This window comes from Sebastes fasciatus, chromosome 3, assembly GCF_043250625.1.
Source record: "Sebastes fasciatus isolate fSebFas1 chromosome 3, fSebFas1.pri, whole genome shotgun sequence".
Lineage (NCBI taxonomy): Eukaryota > Metazoa > Chordata > Actinopteri > Perciformes > Sebastidae > Sebastes > Sebastes fasciatus.
This window is the reverse complement of record NC_133797.1, coordinates 35,088,012-35,100,599: the sequence shown is the minus strand read 5'-3', so window position 1 is coordinate 35,100,599 and position 12,588 is coordinate 35,088,012. Positions and strand designations below refer to the sequence as shown.

The following is a 12,588-nucleotide window of genomic DNA, read 5'->3' as shown; positions in this document are numbered from 1 at the left end:
GGAAATGTATTAGATCTTATATGTTCAGCACGTATAGCAGACAACACACTCAGTTCTCCCCCGAACTCTTGTTCCAGAGTCGCCTTGAGTCTGAGGCGGCAATCCAAAAAGAGAAGTGATAGCTACCCCATGGCTTGTTCACCTCAAAACAAGCAAACATTAGAATGAAAACCACAACTTGAAAATGAAAATTAGGAAGTGAAAATTTTGGATGATGGTGCCAGAATTAGGGTCAGTGAATCAACAAGATGGTATAGTTCGTCCTCTGTTTAGAGAAACATTTTGACCTGCGTAGGAGGACTACTGGCCAGGTTGTCACCAAAATCCTCTTAAATCTTCCTCTGGAGACGATGAATATCCATACTAAATTTCATGGAAGCCTGGCCAGTGTTTAGCTTTTCCATAACACGGCAAACACACATTATATTATAGATAAATATCTAGAAATGGGGGGAAAAAATTCTGATTGCACAATATCTTTGGCACCTTTCTTGATTTCCACGTGTCATTTGTACGCCATGTATCCTGTACTGACTGCAAATATAAACGCATCCGCATATAAATGCTACGGTAAGACGTCACTTGGTGACGTAGTGTGAGATTGGCAGGTGGGGAGGTGGATGGCCCCAACAAACACCAGACTTGTAGCCAGGAGACCCGTGTTCGAGACCGTTGTTGACCGGTGTTTTGTAAGTTACGTTACGTACGTTTGTCACGTGACGATTGTCACGTGTTTTTATTGACTTTGTAATGTGTTTTCTGTAGTTGAGTTACATTGTTTACGTACTTATTTTAAACCCAACCATGACATTTTTCCTAACCCTAACTAAGTGTTTTTCTTGCCTGAACGTAAGTTAGTGGTTTTCTTGCTTAAACCTAACTGCGGACGTTTGCATGACGTACAAATGACACGCAAAAAGCAGCGTACAAATGACATGCAAAAAGAATAAAATGCATAATCATGGAATGTCCATGTAAAGTCATGGTATTTATAAGCCTTCCCACGAGACATGTGTCTAATCAGATGAATAGACATCTTGGCCATTTCCAATAAAAACATTTCTAGATGACCTTTTACATGTTCCTTTTTTTCTATTTTCTTTTTTGAAGAAATTGGGTTTGTTCTAGGGAAACTGACTGGCAGTTTAAATACACAATATCTCCTCACATTACTATTCTAGCACACACTGTTAGTGTGGTCAAGTCCCACACACAAATTAGCACTTGACATAGTTGTCCACACACTTACTGACTGTGTGAGACAGAATCTGTGTGAGGATGTGAACATTACCTCACTGCTGTCCTCAGTCTTCTTCTTCTTCCCACTAATATTCATCCCCCACTCCTCGTTGCACTGATGCTTCATAATTTTAATCACACTTGTTCTTTAAGCCCTCTGAGTAATAGCATGTGTGAAACTATCTTTAATGGATATTTGGACTGCTGTGTTCATGCATAAATGTGCTCTTCTGGTGCTTTGAGAGACATTTATTGGTCAAATTCAACAGCACTCATCGCATTTAAAAAGCTTTACATGAATTAATGCAGTTTAAAGTTTATGGTGGAATATGAAATATACACTCACGATAAACAACACAGTTACACATGTGTCTTTTGTATGTGTCCTTCTCAGGAATCAGGAGGATCTACAAGGGAAATTTGGTAGATGTTAAGAAGAAGATGTGATGAGGCAGTTTACTGAAGGTCAGTTCCTCATTTAGCAACTGAGAGTTTCATAATAAGTCCAATAATGGCACTGGCAACGCCCCTGTTTCCGCTGTGAACATGCACAGTAAGATTACAGTCATGTTGAGGTAAATGTTCATCATTACTGTAGTTTAGGAATGGGTGAATAAGCAAAGTCTCAAGTTTCTGCAACAAAAGTTAGGATGTTGTTGTGCAACGTTGTCTGGAGCCCAGGTTTCGATTATTACACATTCAGACCAGTGTCAGCCATGTGACATGTTAAACCAGCACTGCCTGACTCAAAGTTACTATTGCTTTTATAAAATTTGATGATGAAAGCCTGTTCTGCAAGGTAACACTTGTTAATATTGGAGTAGATTTGAAGCTACTACAAGCTGCTCTGGCGAGTCATATAATGCTTAAAATGGAAAAGTTGGAAAAAGAGGTTGAGCTTGGCACACACAACACTTGAGTTGAGTGAGACTCACTCTTTTCTCCACACAGTAAGCAGCATCAACAAGCTCGCTGTGGAGGCGCATAGTGTAGTTTCTCAACAATTCCCTTGGCTCAGATCTCAGAAGAATGCCAAAAATATACAGCGAGTGAAAGAGTTTGGTTGCTTTCGAAGTAGGCATTGTTGGTGTCATGTTATTATATGATAAACAGAACGTATAAGGCTGTAGCGCAACCTAAAGCTTCTATGATAATAGTAGTTTAAATCCAATAAAATCCAGTATTTCATATGTGATCATGGTGTTTTACAGTACGCGATGTGTTTCTATTAGGGCTGTCAAAGTTAACGCAATAATAACGCGTTAACGCAAATTTGTTTTAATGCCACTAATTTCTTTAAAGCATTAACGCAACTTGCAATTTTTAGGTTGTAGCAGTCTCAGTTTTAAAGCTAGAGTGAAGATACTGGCATCATGAAATTAGAAAAACCCAAAGAATCCATTGGTACCAACCATGTCATAGTAGTTTCTCACAAAGGAGGTAAAATAACACTCCAAGGTTACACTAAATTGCCATAGCCATTTTCGAAGGGGTCCCTTGACCTCTAACCTTAAGATATGTGAATGAAAATGTGTTCTATGGGTACCCACGAGTCTCCCCTTTACAGACATGCCCTCTTTATGAAAATCACATGCAGTTTGGGGCAAGTCATAGTCAAGTCAGCACACTGACGCACTGATAGCTGTTGTAGCCTGTTGGGCTTGTGTTTATCATGTTATGATTTGAGCCTATTTTTATATGCTAAAAGCAGTACCTGTGAGGATTTCTGGACAATATTTGTCATTGTTTTGTGTTGTTAATTGATTTCCATTAATAAATATATACATACATTTGCATAAAGCAAACATATTTTCCTCTTCCATGTTGATAAGAGTATTAAATACTTAACAAATCTCCCTTTAAGGTACATTTTGAAAAAGATAAAAAATCTGCGATTAATTGCGATTAACTATTTTAATCAATTGACAGCCCTAGTTTCTATAATATCATAACTTTGTTAATTGTCAAACAATACAACTGCATTTAAGCTCATGTTAATAAGCTCAAGCCTGGAAAAGCCCTCTTGTACCCTTGGCATGTTTGTCACAGTAAGTGTGCTTGGTCCAAGTGGAATCAGTCAAGAGTGAGTGTGGCAGAAAATGAAACATGATATCTTCTCTACACCCCTGCATGCGGGTTATGTATGGGGTTTATAAGATGGGGACAATTTGTCCTCCTGACTGCATTTTGCAACCCGTCCCATGTATCCAGAACTATACAGCTCTGAGTGAATGAGCACAGTCCAGCCTGTCTCCAGGTTCACAAGCGATAACCACAGACTGTAAAATATGGATGTATTCTCTGTGACGTCACCCATAGGTTTCTGAAGAGCCGCTGTGAAGCTCAAAGCGGGTGGCTCCGGCCGTCGCCTTATTGGCAGTGACGACAGCCTAAAGCTTTGTTTATACTCGTGCGAGACACTTTGGCGTGGACCTCGGTAGATGTGCATGCACAGAGGCATTTATGCTCAACGCATTGTTTGTTGCAGTATGCTCCGAAATGCCAGGGGGTTTACCAACAAAATATTCTGTGGATAAGCAAGAAGTCAACGAGTGGTACCGGAAAGGAAAGTCGTCTGACTGGCAGCAGTACGGATGTATGTACCGCCAAACATTGCATTTGTGTACTCTCTCGGTGCTTCCCCTCACGATCTCTCATATTCTTTCACAGCCTGCAGCAAAAAGCCTCTTCTTTCCCCAGTCTGTTGCCTATTTCTTTCCAAGTATTTAATGTCATGTGACTGTCCTTGTGGTCTCTCAATGAACAGTTGTAGAGATGTCTGTACAGGCGAAACTGCTCGGCCAGTCTTCTCTCGAAGGCATCAGTGTTGAAAAGAAAGGCGCATGTAGTTACAAAAATTCAGAGATACACGACAAACCACCGTGACAAGTTGTGGAGCCTTCGCACACCACACGAAAGCCGGGATGGCATAATTTTCTGGCGCGAAGCAGGTGGCCATCACCATTTTAGCAGTGACGACACAGTCTGTCTCCTGGCTAATCCAAAAACGGGCAAAGAGGTGGATCGTCGGAGGAGCTGAGGCAGGTCCGGGTGATGCAGCAGTGCAGACATCTAGCAGCTAGCAACCTGAGATGACACCCACCTGTCACTCAAAGCAGCCACACCCTCATTTATGCCAAACTTTAAGCCTTAATATAATTTAAACTGGTGAGTTATATAAACATTCACCCCCCATACAGTTGTCATGAACAGGGAAATTAGCTATAGAGACCAAAACCGTTTTTTGTACCAGGCTGTAAACATGTTTATTTCTGCTGTAAAGTTGGGCATCTTAACACGGGGGTCAATGAGGATTGACTCGCTTTTGGAGCCAGCTTGAAGTGGCCACTCGATGAGCTGCAGTTCTTTTGGCACTACTTCTGCATTGTCTTCTTTTCTCAGCACCTGAGGTTGCCGCTTGGGGATAACACTGCCTTGAGCGTCAGTCAACGGGAATACTCACAAACAAAGGAACACTGATACATGCTCAGGGCAGGTCTCTCTCAGGGGAAAGAAGTGACTGAACCATGGTGACACACTCTCAGTGGAACACGTGATTTCACCAAACACAAGTGGGGGAGGGAGGTGGCTAACAAACACTGACAGTACAGTCCCGCTGATTAACGGTCAAGTCATGAACTGTTAGATGAACCACTGATTTGTTAGACGCACAGACATTTGCTGGAAATGGTACTTTCCATGTCATGTGATGACATTAGCTATGGGTGATGTCATTGTGGACATAACATCTTCCTTGCTCTGACACATGACTCTTTGGCAGGGAGTGTGTTGACAGATTCACTTGACACAGCCGAGGATGGGGCATCATTGAATATTTCTTTCCAGTGTTTCCCATTTTTTCCGCTTTTATATGCTTTTTCTTTTCCAAGCTTAAACTTGACTGAATTTGACTTTCATTTCTTGTCATTCCGTCATGGTTACAGAAACACAAGTAGAGCGACATAGTGTATGTAATTCTCTCAAAACCCATTCGTTACATTCTAAAATTAAACATCACATTAGCTAGATGTGAGAAAGTGCACGGATGGTTAATGATGAGAAAGAAAGGATCCATGTTTATTCAGCAAACATGCCCTTATGGTGCTGCTGCTGCCTGCTGACGTACAACCATTCCCAGACACAGCTGGGGAAATTATGGTCATGTATTCAGCGAAAAATAACAACTCGTTCTTCAGATGTTTTTCCTGTTGGTGTCTGCCAGAACAGGCTTGCTGCTTAAACCTGCAGTAGGCAGAATATTTTTGTCATCATTGGGCAAAAATTCAATAATAACCTTTCAGCATATTGTAATTCAAGTGTTCTGAGAGAAAACTAGACTTCTGCACCTCCTCACGGCTCTGTTTTCAGACTTTAAAGAATGTAGCCCGTGACGGGAGACTTTGTCCAATCACAGGTCATTTCAGAGTTTCTATTGGCTGTTCATTCAACGGAGGCAGCTGTCAATCACTCGCAAGCTCCGATCAAACGATCAAACTAGGCAGCGCTGATCAAGTATGAATTAATATTCTGTTTAGATGTTTCTGAAAACATTTGAGGCCAGAAATAGGCATTACAGTAACAGAATATTGATTCATATTTGATCAGCGCTGCCTAGTTTGACCGTTTGATCGGAGTTCACAAGTGATTGACGGCTGCTCACAGACGGCAGGCTCCAGCTCGGCTCTGATTGGTTGTTTTCCTCCAGTCTGCGAAATCTTGCAGATGCCATTAGGAGCACCGGAGGACACAGAGGCACATGATTTTTTTCAGATTACCTGTCTCATGCACTACTGTCAGGATATAGCGTTTTATAAAAATAACTTTTTTTAATCATATTTGCTTAATTTCTACCCACTGCAACTTTAACACCAGTGTCTCATCGTCAGCTTTCTGCCTGTGTTGGGGAGCCTTTTAATCGTTTTTGTCTCATTTGTTAACACTGCTGTGGTCTGAGAAAATCAGAATATAAAATCAGCTCAACAACAACTAGCCTACTGTAAAATTATCTTATCTAGAGTGGCGCCATATAACAGTAGATTCTATTTATACACACTCATGGTGGAGTTGCATGCTGTTTTATTGAATTAATCTCCATGCTCTATATCAGGGGTGTCAAACTCAGTTTCCTGGAGGCCACTGGCCACATTGTTCTCTCCTTAGGGGACCGCTTGAATACTCTGAGGAAAACAAACTTGTTTGTTTGTGTTTTTCAACAATACATTTTAGCCCCTGTGCAACTCATCTTTCCCTCTCTCCTCCCTCGTACCTAGCTCTGTATGTTTAGTAGAGTAATGCCACTCAAGATTGTATTCCTACAGAATGGCAGCTTTCTCCTCGCAGATGAGACAGGACGCAAGCTAATTAATAAACTTCAAAAAATAAATAATTGTCCACCTCTCTTAAAACTGTGATCCAGGTCGCACAATTAGATGCTGCTTGCTAAACGTTAAATATGAAAATAAAACGGCTGTGTTTTATGTTAAATGTTATGCTCTGAGTTTGCAGCCTTGCTTACTTATTTAAGTTTCTAAAGCTGAGTATTTTGTGCTTAACACAAATTACTTTTAATGCCACTAATTTCTTTAAAACCTAAGCTAACCATGTCATAGTATCTTGTCGTGAAAGAGGCTAAATAACTGAGGCAAAATTTTAGCGAGGAAAAACAGGCATGGCCATTTTCAAAGGGGTCCCTTTACCTCTGACCTCAAGATATGTGAATGAAAATGGGTTCTCTGGGTACCCACGAGTCTCCCCTTTACAGACATGCCCACTTTATGATAATCACATGCAGTTTTGGGCAAATCACAGTCAAGTCAGCACACTGACACACTGACAGCTGTTGTTGCCTGTTGGACTTGAGTTTGCCATGTTATGATTTGATCCTATTTTTATATGCTAAATGCAGTACCTGTGAGGGTTTCTGGACAATATTTGTCATTGTTTTGTCTTGTTAATTGAGTTCCAATAATTAATATATAGATACATTTGAATAAAGCAGCATATTTGCCCACTCCCATGTTGATAAGAGTATTAAATACTTGACAAATCTCCCTTTAAGGTACATTTTGAACAGATGAAAAACTCTGCGATTAATCATGATTAATCATGGACAATCATGCGATTAATTGTGATTAAATATTGAATCGATTGACAGCCCTATATTATATATATATAACAAAAAATATCATAAACAACATTCCCTGTCCCTCGTTGGTGCCTCATATTCTGGAGGTTTCTATCTCTGTTATCTTTTCTCTGGAGAATACAATTTGTTGTTCATTGCCGGTCTACATTCATTGGCTTTGGTCAGCAGCAGTCTCCCCGCCACTTGAGCACTCTGTCCATTAGCCAAATTCCTAGCTATTTCATTATCTAAGTGGGTGGGTTCCAGCCCCTACCCACTACTCCACTAAACCACACGCTAGATTGCCAGTAGCCTCCTCTCCGTCTCAAGAGGACTAAATCAGACCCAAGCTTGAAATATTTATTGCACATAATTGAAAACATTCTCGGCAGGATTGAAATATACACCCCTATTAACATAAAGGCATCATAGAAAATGCAGTTTTTTTCTGGGGGGTGGGGGCAAAGTAAGTGACATGAACAATATGTAAAGCCCTGTCTAACTGTGTCTTGGCTCTGTAGTGGAAGCTACGCTATTGACTGAGCTGGTGTCAGATTTCCCTGCTGCTGCCATTCCTGCCGCAGACACCCACGGTCTCGCATTGATTTTACCAACCACAACTCCATGACAACTTCAAGGCTTTCAGGACCATAATGACATAATGGATGTGTTGGCCAAGGCTTGTGTCGTTAAAGGTTTAGGTTTGCAGTGCCTTTTGGCTTCTCTGGAAATACACAGTGCAATGCTAAGAGACATTCTGAGCTCCAGGAATAGACTGGCTGGTTGTTTCGCTGTTTGTCTGTGATTGGTAAAGACTGGAAGACAGAGATAAGTAAGTTTAACAATATTATTTAGTCCCCGATCAGACAGAGAGACGGGTTATGAATCTCATTACATCAACTCAACTGACTAGACGAGCGAGATGTGTTATTTGTGTCATCCACAGTGTGCATTTGCATTTTGCACTCGTGATGTTCTTCAGTGAATATGATGCTTTGTTTGTAAACACTGAGTGTAAGACGGGGATCTTGATCCTACCGGTACTATCATGAGTATTCTTTAAATAGTTGGGTGTAAAATGTGTTTCAGACATAAACTGGTGATCTCATTCAGAGCAACTTTCAGCCCAATGAAGCTACTAGATCACCAATCATTATACACACCACTATATGCAGTCGATAAAAAGGATTGCAAGGTTGTTTTCGGTTCAAGCAGAGGAAAAGGATATGGATTACCAACCACCTGGAGGATGCATGATGATTTGAGAGCACTATTGATCGCTGTCATCTCATGTCATCGGGTGTCACTCCCAACAGCTTAGCAGTTGGTGTATCAGTTGCTTTTTCATTAGTGGTCCAAGTACGTACATTAGGTGCTGCAGAATCGATTTCTGGTTTATTTAGTTGGCTAACCAGTTGCCTTGAATTTATTTGGAATTTGAAATTGAATTTATTTTTTTTAATATGGCTGTCAATCGATTAAAATATTTAATCGCGATAAATCGCATGATTGTCCATGATTAATCATACATTTTTTATCTGTTCAAAATGTACCTTAAAGGGAGATTTGTCAAGTATTTAATACTTTCAACAACATGGGAGTGGACAAATATGCTGCTTTATGCAAATGCGTGTTTTGCGTATGTACATGTTTATTATTGCAAACCAGTTAACAACACAAAACAATGACAAATATTGTCCAGAAACCCTCACAGCATTTAGCATACTAAATATGCTCAAATCATAACATGGCAAACTGCAGCCCAACAAGCAACAACGGCTGTCAGTGTGTCAGTGTGCTGACTTGACTATGACTTGCCCCAAACTGCATGTGATTATCATAAAGTGGTCATGTCTGTAAAGGGGAGACTCGTGGGTACCCATAGAACCCATTTACATTCACATATCTGGAGATCAGAGGTCAAGGGACCCCTTTGAAAATGTCCATGACACTTTTTCCTTGCCAAAATTTAGCGTTTAACTTGATAAACTAATGTCATACACATATCTATATCACCCATTCCAGGTCACTGGGTTAGGAACCTCAATATTTTCACAGGCAAATAAATCATTACATGACACTTTCAAATTAAACTCATTTATAAAATGTAATTAATTAAATCTAAAACTAAATTACATGTAAACACATTTAAATTAATTAAACTGAATCTTTAACTATGTTTGCGCTGCTGTTACCACTTACACTTTCTTATCAGAGGATCGTTGGCAATGGCAGAAATGTAATATTGTTTAATTATTTGTGTACCTTTTTGTTTGTTTACTCATTTTTTAGGCACATATTAACAGTGAAACGCTCCGGCAGACACATCCGCTTCCTGTCCTCCCGCCTCTTCGCTTCTAATTACATTAACTTAAATCAATTAATCGAAGCGCTGTAGCAAGACACGATCGCTATCCTTGATATAACACCATTTCTCATCTGCTGGAAGTAAATGCAGAGCCTTTTAAGGATCACTTAAGAAATTGCCTATGAAGGCAATGAAAAAGCTAAGGGAAATTGGCGATGATGCGTTTAGCAGATTGAACTGGAGGAGAGCCAGCTGCTGCTAAACGGACTGTTTGAATAGACTGTAGTAATTTCCTTTTTGAGTTATTGTTGGGCCTTTAAAGTAAAAGGGGTGGCTCCTCTGTAATGAAAACATTTGCCACAAGAAAGACTTGGTACACACATAAGTTTCTAAAGCTGAGCATTTCTTATATCTTATTTCTTGTGTGGTGAGAATTGAGCTTGGTTAAATATTTTCACCCTGCCCTAGTGATCCAGTTCACATGAAGGCAAAACATTAGTTATACCATATCAACATGCATTCACTAGTAAAGACACATGTTTTAGCAGTACTAGTGAGTTCATATTTCAGTCACAGTTTTTGTTTTCAACATCAACTTTGTCTCGTCTTTGTGAAAAAGAAGTGGTTGTTTCATGAATATATTTTTGACTTATTGTTATCTTATTGTTTATATCTACTTTAATTGTGCTTTTGAATTACATCCATTGTGATTTTCTCATCTCCAGCACGCTGACAGGATGGCATCACAGGGGGGGGAGGAGCCTCCTCCAAGCAGAGGTCAATCAGATAGCCGTCTACAGAGCAAGAAGCCGCCCAGCCTTGTAATAGCCATCCCTCCACCTGAGGAGATGACGTCCCACGACCCTGCAAAACAGGTAGGCTGACCGTTTTGACCTCACTGCCCGGCCTCTCGGGGCAGATTGTCACTTAGAAGATGTGTTATCACAAAGACTAACCACTTCCTGTTACACAACTGCTGTTAAGCACTTTCCCACGCGTGTGCCCTTAGACTGCAATCTTTATTATACTAGATACTCTTTACTGTCAGAAATCATGATTTAACAACAAGAATAGCTTATAATTTACATTGATTTACCTAAAGAGCAGGGAAATAGCTCTGATGCTGACCATGAATGCAGTAAAGTTGTAAAGTAAAGTCTTTGTCTTTTAAACTGGTAGATATTTAACCTAACCAAAACCTCAGCCGTTTGTTCAAAGAGTAATTTGTATAAAGAATGAAGGAAGCATCCATTAAGTTAGGTACAGTGAGTTCACCATTTTGTAGTGCTGTCCGAATGTATAGTGAGAATTATTATAACATACAGTATATAGTGGACTCAAAGTATCCCACAATGCATCGTGAAAAGTAGTGGACAACGATGGTCACTAAACAGGCACTATATACCGTCATGCATGCGCTGAAGGAAAAATGTCAGAAGGACGAGAGGAGAGAGAGAGAGCAGCGCGATTAAGACAAATCCATAAATATTGCGCGGAAATAATGTAATTAATGTGAGCAGAGCAACGCGTCACAACGCAAATGGCCACAAAGTACTTTGTATTTATTAATTTGGGAAAATGTGGTGTCTTCAAATGAAACTCGTGAGCTTGTTTATTACAACATGGGAAGTCGTGTTCACGATTTGCTTGGCGTTAAAGTGGTTAAGTCGTGAAGAACACCGCTGCTAAGCAACAGCAATATTTAACGTTACTGTCGACGTCTAGAAGCCACAGGGGCTAACGATTTAGCAAGCTAGCAAGTGGGTAACATAATGCAGGAAATGCAAAGGCATAATGACCGTTGGGAACATTTTCCTCAAACATCTTCTAAAATTGCAAAGAAAAACAGTATACAACTAAAATTACAATATATTCACCTATTATGCGCTGCAAAATGAACTTCCATGGCCTCCGCCATTTCGGACAACGTCAACAAACCCGTCACAACTTGTGAACTCTGAGCTTTCAGAAACGTTCCACTGTTGTGAATACAACAAGAGGGGGGCGTTCATATGGACTCTTCTCTTGAACACGGTAAATACGACCCGAGTAGTGTCTGAAAGTGTTTTTATCATTTTGCTGATGAGCTCACTAAAAAGTCCTCTACACAGAACTCCCTGGATAGGTCACCTGACAAAAAGGTTCAAACTCAAGAGAGAGAAAAGTCTCAGTATGTTGATTTAGAGCATAATCAGAAGGTTGAATTCGGATTAAAACATCCTCAATCAGCAGTGATACAGGAACTTCAGTTCAGTTTTATTGGAAACTAATAGTAAAAAAAAACGTTTGATATACCTTCACATCCATACAGCAGTTAACGCGAGTCATTTAGTTCTCTCGGGTTGATGGACTCTTTGGAAGGAGATGTCATGCCTACTAATCGTTTGACTCAGAGTTTGCATATGCTTAGGAAGGACAAGAAAGACTTGTTGCGGCAGTACTTTATTTTTAAAAGTTCAGGAGGGATTAAAACATGTTAATGAGGGTAGCGTGCTCTCCCTCTCTGTTCCACTTAATTTGCCATTTGCTCAGACAGGGAGGCATTTTGGACAGATGTTCTCCAGTTTTCTGGGCACAAGGCCATACGTTTCCCCGTGTGGACCCCATGCCTAGAACATAAACGATGCCATTTCAGCTATATAAAGTAGTAGGTCGTCAGAGTTTAATTGAGCATGGTACAATTAAACTGTTCCCAAAGAGCAACTTGTGTAATAAACATGCAAATAAAGTGTGAACTCGGGCAAGTACTGTAGCTTTGGTTGTTACAAGAAAGAAAAGAAGAAGCAGAAAGAGGCCCCACAGCCAGGCTACTAACTGGTGTTTCCATTACTAAAACACTTTTGAATAAATTTGGAAATGCTTCGCAACTTCATGAACTGTTTTAATACTGAAACAACTACATGTACATTTGAAAACT

General features: G+C 40.2%; 1 protein-coding gene across 2 annotated transcripts in view; it reads left to right on the top strand.

Annotated features, from left to right (window-relative positions):
• The window catches only part of LOC141764900 (inactive rhomboid protein 2-like), a 38,984-nt gene that overhangs the window by 5,406 nt on the left and 20,990 nt on the right, over positions 1-12,588 (top strand). Inside the window, exons 2-3 of one of the 2 annotated variants that reach the window (XM_074630580.1) lie at positions 1,634-1,704; positions 10,397-10,546. In XM_074630580.1, coding sequence (XP_074486681.1) covers positions 10,409-10,546 — 138 coding nt within the window. In that variant the 5' untranslated portion in view covers positions 1,634-1,704; positions 10,397-10,408. The remainder of the gene's footprint in view (positions 1-1,633; positions 1,705-10,396; positions 10,547-12,588) is intronic. The other variant, XM_074630579.1, reaches the window with a different exon arrangement.